This window comes from Entelurus aequoreus, linkage group LG14, assembly GCF_033978785.1.
Source record: "Entelurus aequoreus isolate RoL-2023_Sb linkage group LG14, RoL_Eaeq_v1.1, whole genome shotgun sequence".
Classification (NCBI taxonomy): Eukaryota; Metazoa; Chordata; class Actinopteri; order Syngnathiformes; family Syngnathidae; genus Entelurus; species Entelurus aequoreus.
Window position 1 is genome coordinate 13,517,049 of NC_084744.1, and position 22,785 is coordinate 13,539,833.

The 22,785-nt window shown below is 37.8% G+C and overlaps 2 protein-coding genes across 6 annotated transcripts in view; one reads left to right on the forward strand and one right to left on the reverse strand.

Moving 5' to 3' along the window:
• The window catches only part of col4a2 (collagen, type IV, alpha 2), a 112,813-nt gene that overhangs the window by 20,822 nt on the left and 69,206 nt on the right, over positions 1–22,785 (reverse strand). For all 4 annotated transcript variants that reach the window (XM_062068967.1, XM_062068968.1, XM_062068966.1 and 1 more), the window contains exons 4-11: positions 3,972–4,106; positions 3,847–3,891; positions 2,396–2,512; positions 2,265–2,333; positions 2,158–2,193; positions 2,036–2,089; positions 562–597; positions 448–489 (exon numbers count right to left, since the gene is read on the reverse strand). In XM_062068967.1, the coding sequence (XP_061924951.1) occupies positions 448–489; positions 562–597; positions 2,036–2,089; positions 2,158–2,193; positions 2,265–2,333; positions 2,396–2,512; positions 3,847–3,891; positions 3,972–4,106 (534 nt within the window). The remainder of the gene's footprint in view (positions 1–447; positions 490–561; positions 598–2,035; positions 2,090–2,157; positions 2,194–2,264; positions 2,334–2,395; positions 2,513–3,846; positions 3,892–3,971; positions 4,107–22,785) is intronic.
• Positions 8,430–22,785, forward strand: part of LOC133664396 (collagen alpha-1(IV) chain-like) — a 151,113-nt gene continuing 136,757 nt past the window's right edge. Inside the window, exons 1-3 of one of the 2 annotated variants that reach the window (XM_062068976.1) lie at positions 8,430–8,621; positions 10,072–10,201; positions 16,388–16,529. The gene's annotated coding sequence lies outside the window, so the exon portion shown is untranslated. The remainder of the gene's footprint in view (positions 8,622–10,071; positions 10,202–16,387; positions 16,530–22,785) is intronic. The other variant, XM_062068978.1, reaches the window with a different exon arrangement.

Sequence of the window (22,785 nt, forward strand, 5' to 3'; positions counted from 1 at the left end):
AGGCTACTAGGAGTGAGCAGCTTCACAACAGCTAATCACTCAATAGCACACAAGCTAGACATACGTAATAAGTGTCCGTAATTGAAGGATATTGCAATCTAAAACACGACATTTGTCAATATAAACAAGTATCAAATAATTGAAGATGTAAATTACAGTGTTTTAGATATTAATCAGTAACAAACGTGTCCCCATCACTCAATTTGCTGCTTAACTTAATTATTTTGGCCACTAGGTGTCACCAAAATACAATTACCACTCCAGTTCATTCATACCGACCATTGTTCTCTGTTTGAGTTATTGCACTTAATCAAGCTTCCCACACTACAAAGCCATAAAAGTGTGTATTATGATTCGTGTTGATATCGTATCAGATTAATTTTGGCATCGGCCGACACGCAAGGCTCCAATATCGAAGAAAACGGGACACCTCTAGTTAAGACTCACCTGGCTGCCTTTAACCCCCTTGAACACCTTCGTCATGGTGCCCTGGGCAGACAACACAATATGTGTAACAATAACACTCTAGTACTGCAACAAACACACAAATAGACACGTTACCTTTGGACCAGGTGGACCTGGGGGCCCCGGTGGACCCTAGGAGAAGACACAAATGAGAATATCAGCACTTATTACAGGGTTCGTACCCCTTTTCCATGGCCAAATTCAAGCACTTTTTAAGGACTTTCACGATCAATTTTCCAGTTTTTCCAGTACACTTCAAAAGGCGAAAACCAGTGTGAATCAATCCATAGCCTTGTTGTTTGAGGTCACCAAATGCTGTCTGGAGGAAAAATAGGGAAAATCTGCTAAAACCTAAGCCTAACATTGAAGCAGCAGTTATCATTAACTGAATGGGGCAAAGAAAATGAAGCAGCGTTTCTGTAGACTATTCAATGTCATTGGTATTTGCAAATGTGTCTCTCCATTTGTGTTGTTTGTCAAATTTCTTGTTCTTTTTCTTACTTACAGCACTCAATGACATCGAACAGCACGGATTGATTCACACCGTATCTGTGCTTCTAAACTGCATAATGTGATATAAATACACGCACCCTCAAAATGTCAATTTCACTCATTGATTAACAAAACTGTTCCACATTAATATAAGGATAATAAATTAAAGGAACATATTTAGTTTGTTTCACAACACCTCAGTCACCTTTCATTAAGTACATCTAGCCTTATAACTGTGGCTATGATAACAAATGAACAAAAAGACAAAAGTTAACTTTTTCTGCTTTCACCGAGGTAGCCAGACAAGTTAAGTAGACAACGAAAATAATAGAGCAAGAAATGCATACAACCGTGTTGTGTGAAAACTACAAAGTCATTCATATTAACTCAGCTCTAAGCTGTGAAAAAGGTTACAAATTATACATTACATGACCTTCACAGTACAAACAAGTCCAATAATGGACTAATAATTTCCATCTAATCCTCCAAAAACATGCACCTGGGGATAGGCTGATTGGCAACACTAAATTGGCCCTAGTGTGTGAATGTTAGTGTGAATGTTGTCTGTCTATCTGTGTTGGCCCTGTGATGAGGTGGCGACTTGTCCAGGGTGTACCCCGCCTTCCGCCCAAATGCAGCTGAGATAGGCTCCAGCACCCCCCGCGACCCCAAAAGGGACAAGCGGTAGAAAATAGATAGATGGATGGATGTTCATTAAAACGACAACCTCCCGGCATGATGGACCGATGCACCTCTGTCCTCTTGGGGGCGACACAGAGCCGTATATACGGCTCTGGCATGACAACAACCTAATGTAAGGGCTAATGTAAGATCAAGCGTGTAGCTTTCATTTTTGAGGAAACTTATTTTATTTTTTTCCATTTTATAATTAGCCTGTTGAGTCAGACTGCCGAGAAACATGATGAACATTTACAAGCGTTTTACAAGCACTTCACTCGAAATTCAAGCATTTTTCAAACCTTGAAAACACAACATTAAAATCCAAGCATTTTCAAAGTTTTTAAGCACCCGTACGAACCCTGTTATTAGCACAAATACATAACACATTATTTTTTACCTTTGGTCCTGTGAGGCCTGGGTTGCCCTGCCATCCTCTATTGCCGGGAGGACCCTGTCAAATACCACACATGAATATTTATCATGAAATCAGCGGCGTTAAAAACATTCAATGTGTCTTACATATATTCCATTAGCGCCTGGTGTGCCTGGATCGCCCTGTGGAGAGATCATGCAAATATTCATGCAAAGGCACTTCATAAGCGGTGTATTGTTCTTCCAAACTTCACCCTGAATCTCCGTAAGTACACGGCCACGTCCAATGTGTCGCCCTTCTCCCCCTTCCTGCCCAGTTGTCCCTGACAGGACACACGACAAAGTGAGACACGCAGCTAATAAAACACAAGTGGTGTTTACGTACGGGGAAACCGGGTGCTCCGCCACGGCCGAGCAGACCCGGGAAGCCGGATTCTCCGTGTGTTCCGTTACAGCCGTCTGCTCCGGGCTTCCCCCTGGATCCAGCGCTTCCTGGATGGCCCTGAGGACCGGAATAATCAACATTTTATTGTACTTTAGACCAGTGGTCACCAACCTTTTTCGCACCCCGGACCGGTTTAATGTCGACATTATTTTCAGGGACCGGCTTTCCACTTGTGCCAGATAAACACAGCAAGAATAAGTGCATGAAAAATACAACTCACTGTAACGCTGAATTAGTGTTTCTTTGCAATGAGATGCAGATGGAAATCAGCCTTTGGCTACAATCTGTCACTTTTCTGTCTGATATGTTCATTAATGTGCATTGTATCATGTCACAAAGTTATAACAAATATAACAAATGGCAACTTCCCATGAGGAGTTTTATTGTACATCTATAAACAAGCTCTTTGGTGTGTCTAGTGCACTGGTGTCAAACTCCAGATCTGGCCCTCCACATCATTTTATATGGCCCGCAAAAGCTTGGAAATAATATGTTTCAATAAAATACCTTATATTTTCTTTCTCTACTTTCTTGTTTTTTTACTAATTGGTATTAGGGTTTTTTTTGTAGTTTGACAGGGAAAAAAATAGTGTCCAATATTGCAAGAAATATTATATAATCCAACTTTGTTGGTCAAAATCCAAATAAATACCTAAATATCTGCTTAACTTATGATTTCGAAACAAGTTATCCATCAAATTGTACACTATAAAAATGACCAATAGATTTTACTGTAAAATTTAGGGAGTTTTTTTTTTACAGCATATTACTGTAAGTTGGAAAAAAAACGACCAATGTTTGTTTTTTTACAGTAAAATTCTGTCGACTGAGCTGTCTTTTTTTTTTTTTTTTTTTTTTACTGTAAAATCCACGGTTGATGATTTTATGGTACCACATTTTATTATGGTAAAAAACTGGCATCTGAGTTGCCAAAATAAAATTAAACAGCGGTAATGTATTTCTATGTACACTACAGTAATATGTTGTAAAAATAATAATAATAATAATAATTAAAAAACCACCATATATTTTACAGTACAATATTTTACTGGCAACTAAGCTGCTAGTTATTTTCTGTAAAAAATAGTGGTAAAATCTGCAATTTTGTTTTACTCTTTACATAATTTTTTTTTAAAATATTTTAATTCATAGGCAAATTCGTTAATTATTTACTGTTACAAGCAGCCCTGTAATGGCAGCAATGACTGCGGTGTGGCCCTCAATGGTCTGGTGGGACAGGCCAAAGCTAAGTCGGAGAAAATGCAGTTCTTTATAAATTATTTAATGTTTCTCCGCGGCCCGGTAGAAAATGCGTCACGGACTTGTACCGGTCCCCGGACCGGCGGTTGGGGACCACTGCTTTAGAACACAATTGAAAATAGGGTGCTTACTGGAATCCCATCGTTTCCAGAGAAGCCAGGTACACCAGTCATTCCCTAAGGGGAAAGAATACAGTATGAAACATGAGAAATTGCATATTGACATATAGATAATAACAGATGCACATTTATTTTACCATGTTTCCTTTAGGGCCCATCATGCCACCTCGGCCAGCGTCACCTTTCTCCCCCTTTGGTCCTTCGATGCCTGGATCTCCTGGTCTCCCTGGAGGCCCCGTGTTGCCTTGAGGACCAACAGGCCCATGGTTACCCTAAAATAGGAAGGAGACAAATAAATAATAATATATTTGGTATTTGGCATTGCTTAAACCAGGTGTCGGCAACCCAAAATGTTGAAAGAGCCATACTGGACCGAAAATACAAAAAACAAATCTGTCTGGAGCTGCAAAAAATGTAAAGCCTTATATAAGTGTTATAATGAAGGCCACACATGATGTAAGTGTCTATATTAGCCTACTATCAAAATGACTATGTGTCGCAGGCTGACGCAAATCTTCGTCGACACAAATGTTGAAATGTAATATTTATTCTACATATTTTTGAGACATTGGAAAACATTAGTAACGCGGAGGCTTTTCAGATGGAGTGATAACTCCTGGAAATTGAGAGCTTAGAATGGCCAAAGGTAAAGATTTGTGTGTTCAAGTTGAAGTAAACGGAAACTGCAAATACAATGAGCTCAAATATACATAAAAAACGAGGCATAATGATGCATTATGTCCATACAGCTAGCATAAATAGCATGTTAGCATCGATTAGCTTGCAGTCATGCAGTGACTAAATATGTCTGATTAGCACTCCACACAAGTCAATAACATCAACAAAGTTCACCTTTGTGCATTCACGTACAGCATAAAAAGTTTGATGGACAAATAGAGACAAAGAAGGAGTGGCATAAAACACGTATTTATGTGGCAGCATCAAGGAAAGTTGTACATGTAAACAAACTACGGTGCGTTCAAGAACTTCCGAAATTAGTAGGACAAAATGGTGCACGCCAAATAATACTCTCATCGGTGAAGCATTACTAATGTAAACAGTGGGATTTCTAACAATTAGGAAGGTTTGTGTCATGTTTGCCCTCCTACAGAAACCATATTAAAACAAAACATGTTTTTTTCCTCATCTTTTTCCATTTTCACACATTTTTGAAAAAGCTCCAGGGAGCCACTAGGGCGGCGCTAAAGAGCCGCATGTTGCTCTAGAGCCGCGCGTTGCCGACCCCGGGCATAAATCAATCAAATTGTATAGCAAATCAAGACAAAATTACAAGGGGCTTCGTAACAACTATCATAAATGAATTACTACTTTTGTAAATTGAGTGACAGTAGATTAATCAGTAGCTGTTTCGTGTATTGATTGGCAACACTAAATTGGCCCTAGTGTGTGAATGTTGTCTGTCTATCTGTGTTGGCCCGGCGATGAGGTGGCGACTTGTCCAGGGTGTACCCCGCCTTCTGCCCGATTGTAGCTGAGCTAGGCTCCAGCGCCCCCCGCGACCCCGAAGGGAATAAGCGGTAGAAAAGGGATGGATGGATGTTTCATGTATAATTAAATGAATGTTCTTAAATATATATATTTTTTTCGAAACAGACAGATTGATTGATTGATTGAAACTTTTATTAGTAGATTGCACAGTACAGTACATATTCCGTACAATTGACCGCTAAATGGTAACACCCGAATACGTTTTTCAACTTGTTTAAGTCGGGGTCCACGTTAATCAATTCATGGTATTCAATTCATTTCAACAGTTACTTTGATTTAGACTCAAATGAAAACAATAACTGGCTTTCTAAATTAAATGATGAACATGAAGCAATATTGGGAAATCTCCTAATTATTTAACAAAAACATTTAAATTTTTTGAAATTATTATTATTAGTATTCCTATAATTATGGTGTTTTTTTTAAATTTAATTTCAATGGAATTATTAGTTTTTTTCAGGGAATTTTCCTTTTTATTTTTTGTCCTTCCATCCATCCATCTCTACCGCTTGTCTCTTTTGGGGTTGTGGGGGTGCTGGAGCCTATCCCAGCTGCATTCAGGTGGAAGATGGAGTACACCCTGGACAAGTCGCCACCACATCGCAGGGCTAACACAGATTTTGTCCTTTAGGCCAGTGGTCCCCAACCTTTTTGTAGCTGCGGACCGGTCAACGCTTGAAAATTTGTCCCACGGACCGGTGGGGGGGGGGGGGGATATTTAAATTTTTATTTTTATTTTTTTACATAAATAAATACAATCATGTGTGCTTACGGACTGTATCCCTGCAGACTGTATTGATCTATATTGATATATAATGTATATATTGTGTTTTTTATGTTGATTTCATTAAAAAAAAAAAAAAAAAAAAAAATTTCTTGTGCGGCCCGGTACCAATCGGTCCGCGGACCAGTACCGGGCCGTGGCCCGGTGGTTGGGGACCACTGCTTTAGGCTATTACCGTTTCCCCTTTAGGTTAGTATAGTTCATTTTTTTTAATTCTTATTTTTTTTCATTAATTTGCACTTAAAAACAATTACGTTATTTTTTTCTTTCAGGCAATGTGGTATTAATGTACAGGTATTTTTTCAATATTCCATTATTTGATTGATTTGTTTCCAATTAAATACAATAATTATACAGTATAATCAGAAGATGTTAATGGCATTACATATATTCCATGTATAAAGTATATATTTATTCCTCCATATAGCTTCACACGTTTTCATCACTAATGCAGCATTCTTTTTCTCGTTCTTTACACCCATCTAGTGGTTAAACTGTGTTACTACAGCAACCCTCTCCTTCAGGCAAGAGCTGCCTGTGTAAATGAAAAAAATGGTTTGCTGGAACGCCAGACATGTAAACAGAGAGGCCAAAAAAAGAAGCAAATGCTTCTTTGGATGTCTCTATTTGTGTTTTTGGCTGAAGAAAGAACAACACTATGACTTTGCAAACAGTTGAGAAAACGTGCAGTCAGTGATATCATGGGAAATGGTGTTGTTTGCTTGGTCTGACGGTCCCACAGGTCAGCCGGCTGTGACCCCTGGGGTTTGCGGGCCTGACTGTGTTCCTGTGAGAACCAACAAAAACACCCACGGACAAATATTTTGGGATCAAGTGTGGGTAGAAGTGTGTCACAGCAGAGCAGACGCTGCAATAAACACGTAAAAAAAAATCTGAACTTGTCCACTACATGCTTGTTTAAAAAACATACATACAATAAATCTGCACTTAAAACACTTTAATAATTTTACAAAATGATAATATTGTTGCTAATTTGGTGGTTACATCATGTGGGTGCATTTCCACCTGATATGTGTGTGTGTGTGTGTGTTTGTGTGTTCTAGATTGTTTTGTCTATGACTTTCAGACAAAGTATCTAGGTTGAATCTGGACCCTCCAGCTGTCTAAACACACTAAACCAAACTCTACCTCAGGGAGGCGCAATAGTGACAGTGACACAGCCCATGCAGACACACAACTCCAAAAGTCTATTTTTCAACATCCATTACTAGTGAGAAAGATACATGCATCCAATTATCCCTTGCAGCATGGGACTTTGATATCATTTGAACAGGAAACTTAATCATAGCTTCTATTTTTCATGATTACTAAAATAATACAATGCAGATTACAAAGTGTAAAGCAGCATGTCTATGCTCCCTTTTGTGGAAAAAGATAATCAGGATGACTCACATGATGTTGCAGATGTACTTCCTTATCCTAATAAGATTAATCAATCTGGTAATCAGTCATTTAGTGGAATTTTGCCGGAGTCACAATTGCTGCAGAGTGAAAAATAAATAACATAAGAATGCAAGTGAGAAATGAATTTGAATGTCATCATTTGCAAAGCTTGTCTCTCCAGTTAGTTATTTATTTTATTATATTTTGGCTTGATTATGATTGGTTATTATTAATTTAAAATTTTACTCAGTACATTTGAATCTTTTTTGTTTTTATTACAATCATTTTATGTATTATCATATGTATCGGATACATTTAATACTTAATTTATTTCATAATCATGTATCGTTTTTGTAATTTTTTATTATATATATATTTTTTAAAATATCTGTATACTTGATTAATTTATTAAAGACATTTTTTTAAATAAGAGTATGCATTATATAATGTTTTTTTATTTTTTTTTAAATTTCCCACCAGCACTTGAACTCCATGACCCCTTAAAGTGAACCCTTATTCAAGTAAATATAAATAAATAAAGATGAAGATAATCATTTAAAACGAAAAGTAAGTTATAAAATTTGGAAATGTAACAGTTTTTAGCATAAGTGATTAAAATGAACGGTATTTAATTATTGTCAAACAATGCGCTGATTGTGGTCGTCAGCCATGTTTATTGTGTTCCACCTTGTGTGATATTTCCAAACTCCCAGTGTCCTTGAACATGGCACTTGTACTGGAGCTAATTAGCGACAACATAGGCACCTAACAGTTAACACTTACAAAAGCAAGTATTGTAAGCTAAGGGTGCATTAACAAAAAATACACTGTTTTCACCTTTGGTTTTGTGGCCAAAAGGCTCCAAACTTAAGAAAAGGAGACGTTGACGCAAGCCAGCATGAACCAGGAAGTGAACGGGAGAAACAGGAAGTGAGGTGAAAAAGGTGACACATTAAGCTAGCTAAGTAGAGAGAGGAGTAAATTGAAGACTGCAATGAACATTCAAGAGGAAGTTTTTATCATTTTACTTTAAAATAAGAATCATTTTTACAAATGCATACTTAGCTAAGTGGTGGAAATGGACAGAAAAGTAAGTACAAACTGCATCATCAACAGTGTCGGCCATCTTGTCTCACACACAACACTGCCTTTGAATTTAATGCAACATTTAATGTAACCTTTTTTGCACTTGTCCTTTCATACAACTTTATTCCTACTAGTTTTATAGATACAAGTGATGTGCTACATTGTTGTTAATTACATTGTTGATACTTTAAAAACAGTATTTTTTACTATTAGCATAGGTTGATTGGCAACACTAAATTGGCCTTAGTGCAGGGGTCGGCAACCCGCGGCTCCGGAGCCGCATGCGGCTCTTTGACCACTCTGATGCAGCTCAGCTGCATACTTGCCGAGCCCCCCGATTTTCCCAGGAGATTTATGGATCTCAGTGCCTCTCCTAGATAACTCCCAGGGAAAATATAATCCTATTTTCAGAATAATTACTAAATTAAGGGAGTGCTCTAATTGCACTGTAGTAATTGTTCTCTATAGCATTTACAAACAGCGTGCCAGCCCAGCCACATGTTGTATGTAGCTTTTATTTGACACATAAGAGACAGCAAAGCATACTTAGTCATCAGCCACACAGCTTACACTGACGGTAGCCGTATCAAACAACTTTAACACTGTTACGTTACAAATATGCGCCACACTGTGAACCCACACCAAAAAACAATGAAAAACACATTTCTGGAGAACATCCCACCGTAACACAACATAAACACAACACAACCAATACCCAGAATCCCATGCAGCCCTAACTCTTCCGGTCTAGATTATACACCCCTGCTACCACCAAATCCCCCCACACATCAACCCCCCCCCCCCCCCCCCCCCTCCGTGCGTTGGTTGAGCGGAAGAGTTAGGGCTGCATGGGATTCTGGGTATTGGTTGTGTTGTGTTTATGTTGTGTTACAGTGCAGATGTTCTCCAGAAATGTGTTTGTCATTCTTTTTTGGTGTGGGTTCAAAGTGTGGCGCATATTTGTAACGTAACAGTGTTAAAGTTGTTTTATAAGGCTACCGTCAGTGTAAGATGTGTAGCTGCTGACCTAGTACGCCTTGCTGTCACTTATGTGAGCAAGCTGAATCTGCATTCTACATGTGGTCGAGCAAGTACACTGTTTGGGCAGGCTGTAGAGGGCGCCAAAAGCAGTGCCGTCACGCCAATGAGAGGGTTGGCAAGTATGACGCCATCAAGCGCCATTCATTCAAAACTCGCGGGCCGCACTAACATCAAATTTCCACATTAAAGTGCGTGCCGGTGCGTGTGTCTGAGACCCCTGGTTAACATAGCACAAAGCATTTAAGCTTTGTATGCTGTGTTTTTCATTTTAAATTTAATTTTTTTTTTTGTGGCTCCCATTATTTTCTTTAATTTGTGAAACTTGCCAAAATGGCTCTTTGAGTGGTAAAGGTTGCCGACCCCTGCCCTAGTGTGTGAATGTGAGTGTGAATGTTGTCTGTCTATCTGTGTAGGCCCTGTGATGAGGTGGCAACTTGTCCAAGGTGTACCCCGCCTTCCGCCCGGATGCAGCTCAGATAGGCTCCAGCGACCCCAAAAGGGACAAGCGGTAGAAAATGGATGGATGGATGGATAGTAGCGCTGGTGAGGACTATCATAGTAAAAAGACTATTGTACTCAAATGACACAACAATGTATGATTAAGCAACATTCTACTTTTTCCCGGCGTTCTCCGCAGAGTCCTTAATTCCCCGCCATTTTTATCTACCCAGCATTTCCTCCCTTCCTCTCCCCAAGCTCGCCTTTTCACAAGTTCTTCCCCTCGCTCGGCATGTCAAAGGCTTATAATCTCTTGCCAAGGGCGGCAGATAACAAAAGCGAAAGCATCCTGCTGCTGTTTGTGCTCCGCGATGTGTCCTGGTTCCTCAGTACAATATGGCTAACGTGGACAATACTAATAGAAGAACAAGAATGCAAAGTCAGATCTGTTTATGTGAAGACACTCGCCACCCAGGCACACATAATTTATCCATCAGATTCAAGTTTTACTAGACAGCAATTAATTTTCTTTTTTTTTTACACTTAAGTGACATTGGTTAACTCACTGTTATAAAAAATAAGGTTTAAAAGCAAAACATATTCAGTTTTTTGTGGTTTTATTCAGCAGTTACCGGTAACTCATATTTATACTTGTATGCTACTAAGATTGTTAAAAAGCGTGACATGGTTTCATACAGTGATTAACTTCTTTTTATACTTACTGTATATGACTGTTAAGTGTGGTTAAAAGTGTGACCAGTTTTACATGTTTTAAAGAGTGATTAACTTATTGTTATACTGATATGACGGTTAAGACTGTAAAAAACATAATGCACTAAATTTTGTATGTTCTTTTTTTTGCAGCGGTTAACTTCTTTTTACACTTGTATGACGGCTAAGCATGTTAAAAAGCACGACCCATTAAGTTGTATACGGTTTTATGCAGGAGCTACCTTGCTTTTACACCTGTTTTGACAGTTAAGCATGATGCATTAAGTTTTTTTTATGGTTTATACCGTTTTTAAGGTGGACACCTATAATACAGAATTTACTCTTTTTTTTTTTTTTTTTTTTACACTTAAGTGACATTAGTTAACTTACTTTCACACTTTTATAAAAAATAAGGTTTAAAAGCAAAACATATTACATTTTATGTGGTTTTATTCAGCAGTTACCGTTAACTTCATTTTAAACTTGTATGCTACTAAGATTGTTATAAAGCGTGACATGGTTTCATACCTTGATTAACTTCTTTTTATACTTATATGACAGTTAAGTGTGGTTAAAAGTGTGACCAGTTTGACATGTTTTAAAGAGTGATTAACTTATTGTTATACTGATATGACGGTTAAGATTGTAAAAAACATAATGCACAAAATTTTGAATGTTTTTTTTGCAGAGGCTAACTTCTTTTTACACCTGTACGACGCATAAGCATGTTAAAAAGCACGACCCATTAAGTTGTATACGGTTTTATGCAGGAGCTAACTTACCTTTACACCTCTTTTGACCGTTAAGCATGATGCATTAAGTTTTTTTAATGGGTTTATACAGTGTTTAAGGCAGGGGTGTCAAACTCATTTTAGATCGGGGGCCACATGGAGAAAAACCTACACCCAAGTGGGCCGGACTGGTAAAATCACGGCACGATAACTTAAAAAATAAAGACAACTTCAGATTGTTTTCTTTGTTTAAAAATCGAACAAGCAGATTCTGAAAATGTACAAATCATAATGTTGAGTTTTTTTTTACACTTACATGTTGCGGTTAATAGTATTCTATCTTTATTTGTTGTTATTTATACTTTCTGAATAAATTATGTGATAATGTTAATCAGTCAACTCATTGGTGTTAATTTTCACTCTATCAAGGTAAAAAAATAATATCAAAATCAAATTACAGGATGTTATTTATGTAGTTTGCTCATTTTCCTCAACTGGTGCACTGGTATATATTTTTTTGCATTTGTAGCATAATCTACAAAGATACAAAGAATTGTTATTGCGACATCTAGTGGACACATTTAGAACAGCAGTTTCTTTCATTCAAAAATATATTATTATTATAAATTATACTTTGCAAACTCATCCCGCGGGCCGAATAAAACCTGTTCGCGGGCCTTATTCGGCCCGTGGGCCGTATGTTTGACACCCCTGGTTTAAGGTGTACACCTGTACTACAGGAATAATAAAAAGTTGTTTTCTAATGATTAATTTTACCACTGTACATGCTTGAGAGTATCAAAATGTTTAAGGTTTTATGATGTCGACAGTTTGACCCTGAAACTGACTAATTACATTATTTTCTATAAGAGAATTATATACTGTACGGCCAAGCCCAGATTACTCATACCACTGGCCATTTTTGACATAAAGTTACTTTTAATTCAACCAACATGTTTTTTCCTGATTGGAAATACGAACAGAAGATAATAAGAGTACATGTACAAGAGGCATTAATATTTCTCAGCTTAAACTAAAACTTTTAGTCAAAATCTGCCAGGTTTATAAAGAATTTTTGGTTTTAAAAGATACTTTTAATATAATAGGTATTAGTGTTGTCCCGATACCAAATTTTGTTACCAGTACCGGTACCAAAATTATTTCGATACTTTTCCGTACTTTTCTAAATAAAGGGCACCACAAAAAATTGCATTATTGGCTATATTTTAACAAAAAATCTTACTGTACATTAAACATATGTTTCTTATTGCAAGTTTGTCCTTAAATAAAATAGTGAACATAAAAGACAACTTGTCTTTTATTAGTAAGTAAGCAAACAAAGGCTCCTAATTTAGCTGCTGACATATGCAGTAACATATTGTGTCATTTTCCATTCTGTTATTTTGTCAGAATTGGCTAATAATTCATTAGTATACTAATACAGGTATACCGTGCAACCCTAATAGGTTTAATATTTAATCTAATTTAATTTTCTTCATGTAATACATATTTTTTAACAGCAAAATGTTTTATTTCAAATGAAATATATTGATCCCTTAAGGGAAATTCAGTCTTAAATTTTGCAGCCTACTGCCTGCTGTTGTAGATCTTGCTATAAAAAGGTTTAATTTATGTACCGTGTAGAATTTCTGACGTCTGCAAAAAATTTGACTGCCATTCAAACAAAAACAGCCTTTATGTTAAATGGGGCCTCTTACTGTCATAAATACAATAAATGAGATTAAGTGAACTAATTAGAACATAAATCACACCAATAGTGGGCAAAATGGACCTCCTCGTTACTGACAAGCGGTCTCAACGTAGCAATAAAACCGCAATGTTTCCCACGCTGGTCTGGGTAACTGGTCTCTGCTTTTTATCCAATCACTTCTCACCTCGTTTGGGAAGCAGAAAACGCCGCGTGCACGCACACAAAGCAGTGGTTTGATCACAGCGAGACTGACCTTCTTGAACAAGTCAACAACTGTCAGATAATGTCGATTATTTAGTCATTTCTACAAAAACGTCCCAGCTGCTGGACAACCTCCTTCAGTGACCTTTGACATGTGGGAGTTCAGATACATGAGGACAAACGTAAAGGAAAAAAAAAAAAAAAGTGGACTTAGACATGCTTATAGACCACTTCATTAGGTACACCTGAGATCCAATGCAATAATTGTTATTGCTGCAGTGGTCTATTTATGACGTGGCCTTGTACCTAATGAAGTGGCCTATCCATGTATGATGACCGGGTATAAGACGGTATGTTGGACTGGTCTTATCTGCGGAGTCAAATGACGTCTCCGCAAGCGAGCCAGAGCTTTTCTTCCTGTCACTCCCACGCGCTCACACCCGTGACCTGAGAGATGCAGGTCAGCAAAATGACTTCTTGCAAAAAAAAAAAAAGTGTCTACAAGGTTGCTGGAAAGTTGGCAAACATAAAAGAAGGAATTATGATGAGATAATTCAGATCAGAGAGGATTTTGTTTGAGGTATTTTTCCAAAAACAACCTGGAATAAAGAGGAGTCATCTTATATTTAAGGCCGTTTTAGAATAACGAGCTATTTCCTTCTCATATTTTGGGTGGAAAAACATAACGGAAGCAAAAAAAAAGTAATCTTACTTATAATAAATGTATTTTAGCACCAGAAAATGTTGCCTTTGCATAACATCCTCCACTAACTGCAAAAACTAAACATCTCAGCTTGGCTTTTTTCTTTTTTTCTTCTTCTTTCTTTAGTTTATTTCGAACATGAACACACTTACATCTTAATACATCACACAATTTCATATCATTTCATTTTACATCATGCCCGAAAAGACTACTCTAGAGTCATACCAAAGACTATAAAAATGGGACCCATTACCTCCCTGCTTGGCACTCAGCATCAAGGGTTGGAATTGGGGGTTAAATCACCAGAAATGATTCCTGGGCGTGGCACCGCTGCTGCCCACTGCTCCCCTCACCTCCCAGGGGGTGAACAAGGGGATGGGTCAAATGCAGAGGACAAATTTCACCACACCTAGTGTGTGCGTGACAATCATTGGTACTTTAACTTTAACTTAACTTTAGATTACTTTCAATGAATTCATTTGATCAATTATGGAGAAAATGGTTTAAAAACACTCTTCTAAATGTGTATTTCCATTCTCGCTTTGTATATGGGTTCCCACAAAAGTAGATTTCTAGGAAAAGCTCAAATGTAAACTTCTCTTGGTTAAACTGATGTAGTTTTTAGTCACTCCACAAGATGGCAGTAACTACATTTTAAGTATCATTAGCGGTGAACATCCAGCAGCTTTATATACCTCTGCATGCGCTTTAAAATATTGCTATGGCCACTAGGCCGTTAATGCTACCTCATCAGTTTGCCACTATGTCGCTATTACAACATTGGTTCTGTCGCTGCTCTGCCATACATTTGTCAGGAAATTAGCATGTGTTTTCTTTTCCACTTTCTCATGCACTCCAAATCATATTCAAGTAAAAAGAGTGAACTTGATAGAATGACTTTTCAAATTTAGGAAAAAAACGTGTCTCCAGTTATGGCCTGGCTATAACTACATTCATGGCATGTTTAGATGCCATGAATGTAGTTATAGCCAGGCATTACTCATACATTGAATGTGAACGGCAGCTGAATATCTAAGTGACATATTTACTGTTAGCTCAGAAAAACCCTTGAGAAAATCCCTCCCTCTTCTTCACATCCCTCTTTTGTGTTTTGTTTGCATTTGTTTTTCTTAATCGCATCATCTATTATATTAGTCCCTCTGTCTGGCATCGTAAATTTAATCCGGGTCTCCCGGGGCGGATGATTTGGGACGGGCCCAATAAGAACAGGATGAGAAACACACGGCCCTGCGTACCGACCTCTGACTTCTGGGAGAATGAATTAAAAGAAAAGCAACTATAACTATTTGTCCTCGCTGCAATAAACAACTGTCCTGAAGCTTCCTTTTGTCGCTTCGTCATCTGACTGAAAAACAGGGAAAACGGAAACAAGGACAATAGTTGTTGCCTGAAATGTCCCAAATATGTAAAGCGGAACCAATTTATCCACCTCCCATTTGCTATTTTCACCCACAATAGGGAATAAAATAAAGGTCCAACTGTGTCAATCTGTCATAAAATACATTAACTGTACAATGGTTTACATATTAACACTCTTAACAGCATTGCAGGTGTAAAAGTAAGTTCACACTTGCCATTACAGTAAGGATAAAAATAAAATACTCCGTCTTAAAGGGGAACTGCACTTTTTTAAAATTTTGCCTATCGTTCACAATCATTATGAGGGACATGACAATGGATGTCATTTTTTTAAATGCATTCTAGATATTAAATAAATGCGATCAACAGTACGCTTACAATGGAGCCTGTGGAAGCCACTCAATTCTGCCTATAAAGCCTTAAAGAACACATCCAAACACCTCCAGTAGGGTTTTATATACATAATGTAAGTATATATGTAATGTATTAACGGGCACATTTATAATAACATTTACTATTTATGTATTTTGATCATTTTAGGCCTGCGATGAGGTGGCGACTTGTCCAGGGTGTACCCCGCCTTCCGCCCGAATGCAGCTGAGATAGGCTCCAGCACCCCACGCGACCCCGACAGGGACAAGCAGTAGAAAATGGATGGGTGGATGGATCATTTTAGGCATAAGTGGCGCATTAATTTAAAAAACGCATCACAACGTTTGCTTTTTTTTCATCACTGATTATTACTGACTGCAGACTTCATGAAAGCCAACAAACATAATAAAACATAACTTACTGTACAATGTCTGCTGTCATTAGGATGCTGACTGCTGGAATGTTCATATATTCCCATTTAGGTGAAGAATGACTCATAATCCTCGCTGAGAAACGGGGCGGGACCAAGTGTCTTTTCGTGTCGTTCTCGCCAATTCTGGGTCCTAAATGGCTGTCAAAGTGTACCAACTCGTTGGAATACCTACTCAGCCATCTACTTTCCAGGTGAGAGGCATGATTCATGATCGAGAATAATCTTCCAGGGAGCAGGGAAGGAAGGAAACAGTAGACTACTCAATAATGTAAACATAGGGACAGTATTGATTGGGCGCCGGTATAATTTGTCTGCTTTAGGGCTTATAATAACAATATCACTAATACTTGGTTAATATTCAAGTCATGAGATGTAAATGGTGTATTGTTGGCGCTTTCTGAATGGTTAATTATTGGATTTTATGGGTGGAATAGAGGAGCTTCCATTGGCTCCGCTGTAAGCGGACTTTTATTTTTTATTTAGAATGCGTTAAAAAAAATAAATCCATCCGTCGTCATGTCTTTTATAATGATTGTGAACGATAGGCAAAATTCCAGAAAAAGTGCAGTTCCCCTGTAACTTAATAAATTCAGTTAAAGATTAATTTTAATGATTTACATTCTTAACCGTCATACAAGTGTAAAAAGAAGTGAACCACTTGTAAAGGTAAAAAAATGAACTCAGTCAAACATACAAAACAACCAAAAATGCTCTGCTTTGAGGAGTTACCCCTCATTTTCCACATTTGTAATTGTTATGCAAGTGTAAAAAGAAGTTAACCACTTTGAAACTGCCTACTAAGTAGCAACTTAGTATGTCCATGCTGCAATCGTTCTACTACTTTTTTTTAACTTTACTTTTGACATTTCAATTCTGTTACTGGTACCTCTTTTTGGAAAAAAACGGAAAAAAAACAAGTGTCACTAGAAAGCCAAAAGAAAAAGAAAAAAAATTATGTTTAATTTTTAGATCAAAAGTACGCTCTTGTCTGGTGTGATATTCTGACGCTTCGTGTGGGGACAATTATGGTGCATTTTTGGTAGAGGTATCACCAAAAAAAAATCATAAAAAGCAAAACTCAGGCTTTATCTGGTGCTCACTGTACTTAGGTTTAGCTAAGGTCTGATCAGGGAAAAAAAAAATGAAGAGGCACAATAGCCCAAATAAAAAGCAAAACATGAGGCAATGTTAATCCACTGATGCCTCATTAAGGTCTAAGATAAGATGGAGCCTTGTGTGACGTCTTTGACAATGACCATCCATTTTGTAGAACAAGTATTGCAAAAAAAGAGGCCCCAAAAAGCCAAGGAAAAAGCAAAACGCAAGTCAGAGTTCAAGTTTTACCGGTCTAGCGTGATATTCTTGCAGCGTGACGTCTTGTACTCTTTTGGAACAAAAAGCCGAAGGAAAAAAACAAGTTAATTATATGCTTGCTGATATTCTTGCTGATTGCGTGATATTCTGACACGTATTGCACTTTTTCTTAAATCACAAAAGCTTAAGAAAAAGCAAAACACCTTTATTATAATCCTAATCTTTTTATGCTCGCAGAACAGCAGTCTAATGTCTCACACTGCCAAATTGTGTTGATTTTATGTTGATATACACTAGCGCAGTGGTTCTCAAATGGGGGTACGCGTACCCCTGGGGGTACTTGAAGGTATGCCAAGGGGTACGTGAGATTTTTTAAAAATATTCTAAAAATAGCAACAATTCAAAAATCCTTTGTAAATATAAACAAAAAAACCTATCTTTTTTTCCAAATAGTTCAAGAAAGACCACTGCTAATGAGCAATATTTTGCACTGTTATACAATTTAATGAATCAGAAACTGATGACATAGTGCTGTATTTTACTTCTTTATCTCTTTTTTTCAACCAAAAATGCTTTGCTCTGATTAGGGGGTACTTGAATTAAAACAATTTTCACAGGGGGTACATCACTGAAAAAAGGTTGAGAACCACTGCACTAGCGTTACGCAATATAGAAACTACAGTATACGATGTATTGTTATCGTTATATCGTGATAATGCATGTTGATGACACATTCTAGCTGTGTCCTGCAAATGCTAACGTTCACACTGTAGGGTCGGATGTCCAATTCATATTTTTTTGGTCAAATCCAATCTTTTTAGTGGCCGTTCACATTACAAAAAAAAATGCAATTTCTAATGTGAATGCAGTCTGACCCCCATGAAGACATGACGTCGCTCGCACTGCAATGTTTACAGAGGTAAACATGGCTTTCACTCTAGTAGGTCTAAGTACTGGCGCATTTGTGGCAATTTCAAGGATTTTGTGGATTCAAAGTCAAAATGTTTTGAACCGAATTACTGCGCGTAGAGGATTAAGATTGAAGAGGGCAAGTATGTCTGTTTTAAAGAGTGTGTCAGACAAGAGTGTTGGAACTTGCACATAACTTTCTGCTCCGTTGTCAACTATTTATTTTTTAACAGTCTATTTTGCCAAATTAATATAAAGCTTATTGCTGATTGGTGACGTTCTGGTCGGATGAATGTGACCTGAGCGCGGGAGCGTTCACTTTATATATATATTCCATTTATTTCCACATACGAAAAGAGGCCTGGGTTGAATATGAAAAAATTGGAATTGCTTTGTTTACACGATATAAGTCGCATATGGGGAAAAAAATCCAAAATTGACCTGCAGTCTGAACAAGGCTTAGGTCGGCACTCCATTTCTTCGTATCATCTGAGGAGGAAGAGGAATAGCTAAACATGCTACACTACACACAGTAGGAGGATATCCTAACCCGTAAACGCCAGCTAGAGCTCTTGAATGGTTGAAGGTGGGTAAACTGATACAAATATTGACAGTAACAATACCAAATACTATAGTATCAGGTCAATACCACAGTAGTTGGATTTAAATTATTCAATATCACTCCATTTTTGGTCGTTTTTACAACAGAAATAAACAGATATTCTGAAGTAGATTTAATAATAGTTTTGAGAAAATAATACAACTGGATATTATGCAATATGTTACTGCATACACCAGCAGCCAAATTAGGGGCCTTAGTAACCGGTTGTGAAATGGTTCTATTATCATTTTCATACCAAATAATGTATTGTAATATATGTCATTATCGCAGGAGGCTGCAGTGTATATATCGCAACCTAGATTTTAAGCCATTTTATTTTAGATAATTTTACCACATTGGCTATCCCTATTGTATTTGTTTTATTATTATACTGTGTGTGCTTTTATGATGATGATCATGTTTTCTTTTGATTATGCGAAGTGTATTTGAGTACCTTTTTAAAAGCGCTACATAAATAAAATTGATTATTAATGTTATTTTATATGAAAGTATGCTGTGGTCTTGCGTGATTTTGATGGGTACTGTATATTTCCCGGGAAGCTTTAAAAGCCCGCGTGTGGAAGAGTCTACAGCAGGGGTGTCAAACTAATTTTATATCGGGGGCCACATGGAGAAAAATCTACTCCCAAGTGGGCCGGACTGGTAAAATCACGGCACGATAAATTGAAAATAAAGACAATTTCAGATTGTTTTCTTTGTTTAAAATTAGAACAAGCACAAATGTACAAATCATAATGTTGTTAGTTTTTGTTTTTTTGTCTTTATTTGTCGTTATTTATATTTTCCGAATAAATTATGTGATAATGTTCATCAGTCAATTCATTGGGGTTAATTTTCAATCTATCAAGATAAAAAAATGATATCAAAATCAAATTACAGTATGTTATTTATGTAGTTTGATCATTTTCCTCGACTGATGTACTAACATCATGTGGTTTATTTGGTACATACAGTATGTAGTATTATCTCCAAATATAAAGAATTGCTATTGCGACATCCAGTGGACACATTTGGAACAGCTGTTTCTTTCATTCAAAAATTTCAGGTTAATTTTTATACTTAGAAAACTCAGGCCGGATAAAACCTGTTTGCGAGCCTGATCCGGCCCCCGGGCCGTGCGTTTGACACCCCTGGTCTACAGCTAGCATGCTCGCCATTAGCAGAATTGGACACACAGTAAATTCCCTGGAGGGAACTCGGGGGTCTTTGGTCCATCACGTGACTGATCTGCAAGCCCATTTACAAGTTTGTCTTGGACGCAACTTTAGTGAACTCATTTCCTGAAGGCTCTCCTTCTGCATGATGTTTTGGGGCCAACTGGGGCTCAGCTTCCCCTGGTGGGGGGTTAGAGTAAGGAGGGGGGTGAGGTTAAGGACTGAGTAAATAAACATCTGCAGATGATGTTTAGATATCTATGAGTGTGTTTGGACCTTGAGGCTGCAGTCAAAACCTTCTTGGATGGGAGCGGACTGGGAGTCCAAGCGAGGCCGCACGCAGACAGGTGGACAATTTTGGCGTTGCAGCGGACGATTCCAATTAGAATGTTTAGCCAAGCATCAACATGCATCCAAACGACCAAAGACGCGTTTAATGACAGGTGGCTGGTGTGAAGGACCAAGAGGGAGAACAAAAACCCCCATGCGGTCCTCCTGGGGTGCTCCTTGTCCACCTGCACTCTTGCCTCAGGTCTGAGGAATGAGATGAGGTCTCACGTCTGCGGGTCGTGAGCGCGCACACGTGACGAAACAGGACGCAGCTGCGGCGGATGTGCGTGAGAAAATAATACACGGCGAACGAGGTGTTTCCCTAAAAGAAAATGTGTCGATATAGTGTGTCTGCACCATGTCTGATTGTGTTTACGTGTCATGTGGTCCATCATGGGTGTGTTGCCTTTAGGGCCCCGTGGATTCTTTTATCACTGTCATTAAGGCGCCGTTACTGTTTCTTTGAATCAACATGGAATTTCTTTGTATTCGCTCCCATTTTGGAGGGTCTCTACTCTATTTGTGGCGCCCCCTATATGTTGTGCTTTATTTATTTTGTAAGACATGCTAGCAATCATGTAATACAGATATCCTCAAGCAGGGGTGTTAGGAATTTTTTCACGTCCGATACGATACCGATATCGGAGCCTTGAGTATTGGCAGATACCTATGTAAATCATATATAATATCAGCACAAATCATAGACATACTTTTATTATTTTGTAGTGTGGAATGTTCGAAAATGTTTGATCAAGTGAAATTACTCAGAGAACAATGGTAGGCATGAAAAACAGTAACCTTATGACAGTTTTATGCTTTGGAAGTGGAGTGATAGTTTGTTTTTGACGACATCTGCTGGTCCCAATAATTCATTAAATTAAGATCAGGACAGAGAAAGTTGAATGATGCAGACACGTTTGTTACTCGATACTTTCTAAGACTTTGTACCTGAAGACTTTGTATGCGCAGGTAATATTCAACTATGATTATTCTATGATTGTTTATATTTACAAATGTGCAACATAGTTCAATTAAAGCAAAGCTTCTCAATTTTCTTCGGTTACGACACCCTTTGGAAGAAGAAAACATATAAATAGTATAATTTCTCTATAAAATTGTTATAAGTACACCTCTGCATAATATTCTATCCTTAGTAACATTAAAGAAAAAAGGAAATATAGATCAACCTACGACCAAAAATATTTTTATTAACATTAATTTTTAGTCCGTTACAGAAGAGAAATCCCCAATTTATTTTAAGAAGCTTTTTGGCCGACTTGAACCATTTGATACTGAAAACAATTCATTATAAACACTAAATAAATAAATAATAGTTAAAATTGATCAGCAACATAACTCAGGAGCACAATATATAAAGGACTCCATAAAATTTAAGAAACCTTTTTTTTTTAAATCAAAATGAGGAAGTCGGAATTAATGGCTACAATAAACACGTTTTGCAGCGCAAAGCTTTTCGACGCATGAGACTGATAAACATGTTCTTCGGGGTCCCACGCACCGCCCTAGCATTGCATTGCGCCGTCTCAGGGGGCCCGCTCTACTATTTGAGAAGGAGTGAACTAAGGACACTTATTACGTATGACTAACATGTGTGTCTACCCCGTTTACCTTTGGTACATGACTTCACTAAAATACAAGAAAAGACCAACCATGTGTGCTTATTGGCGGACATTTAGATGTTAACTGGCTGTCAGCTTTGCACAAGTAAACACACTGCAGGACTGCTTATATCGGAGATTTTCGATGCAAGCCGATATCAGCCGATACTTGTTTTTTTTGGCTGATATCGCACTGATATTAATATTGGATCGGGACACACCTATCCTCAAAGTTGTGTCATCATTAGACTAACTGTCAATGACTTATTGCCAATTAGTTGCTACAGTGAGCACTGCCTGTGCCCCTGACAAGACGCCATGCTTTTCAATTAATCTTGCTCAAATTTAACACACATCTTCGTTTGTACTAGGGTTGTACGGTATACAGTAAATTACCGGTATTAGTACAGTACCGCGATGCTAATGAATCATTTTCGGTACTATACAGCTTCTGAAAAGTACCGGTCCGCCACAACAACATCACAACATCTTCTTTCGT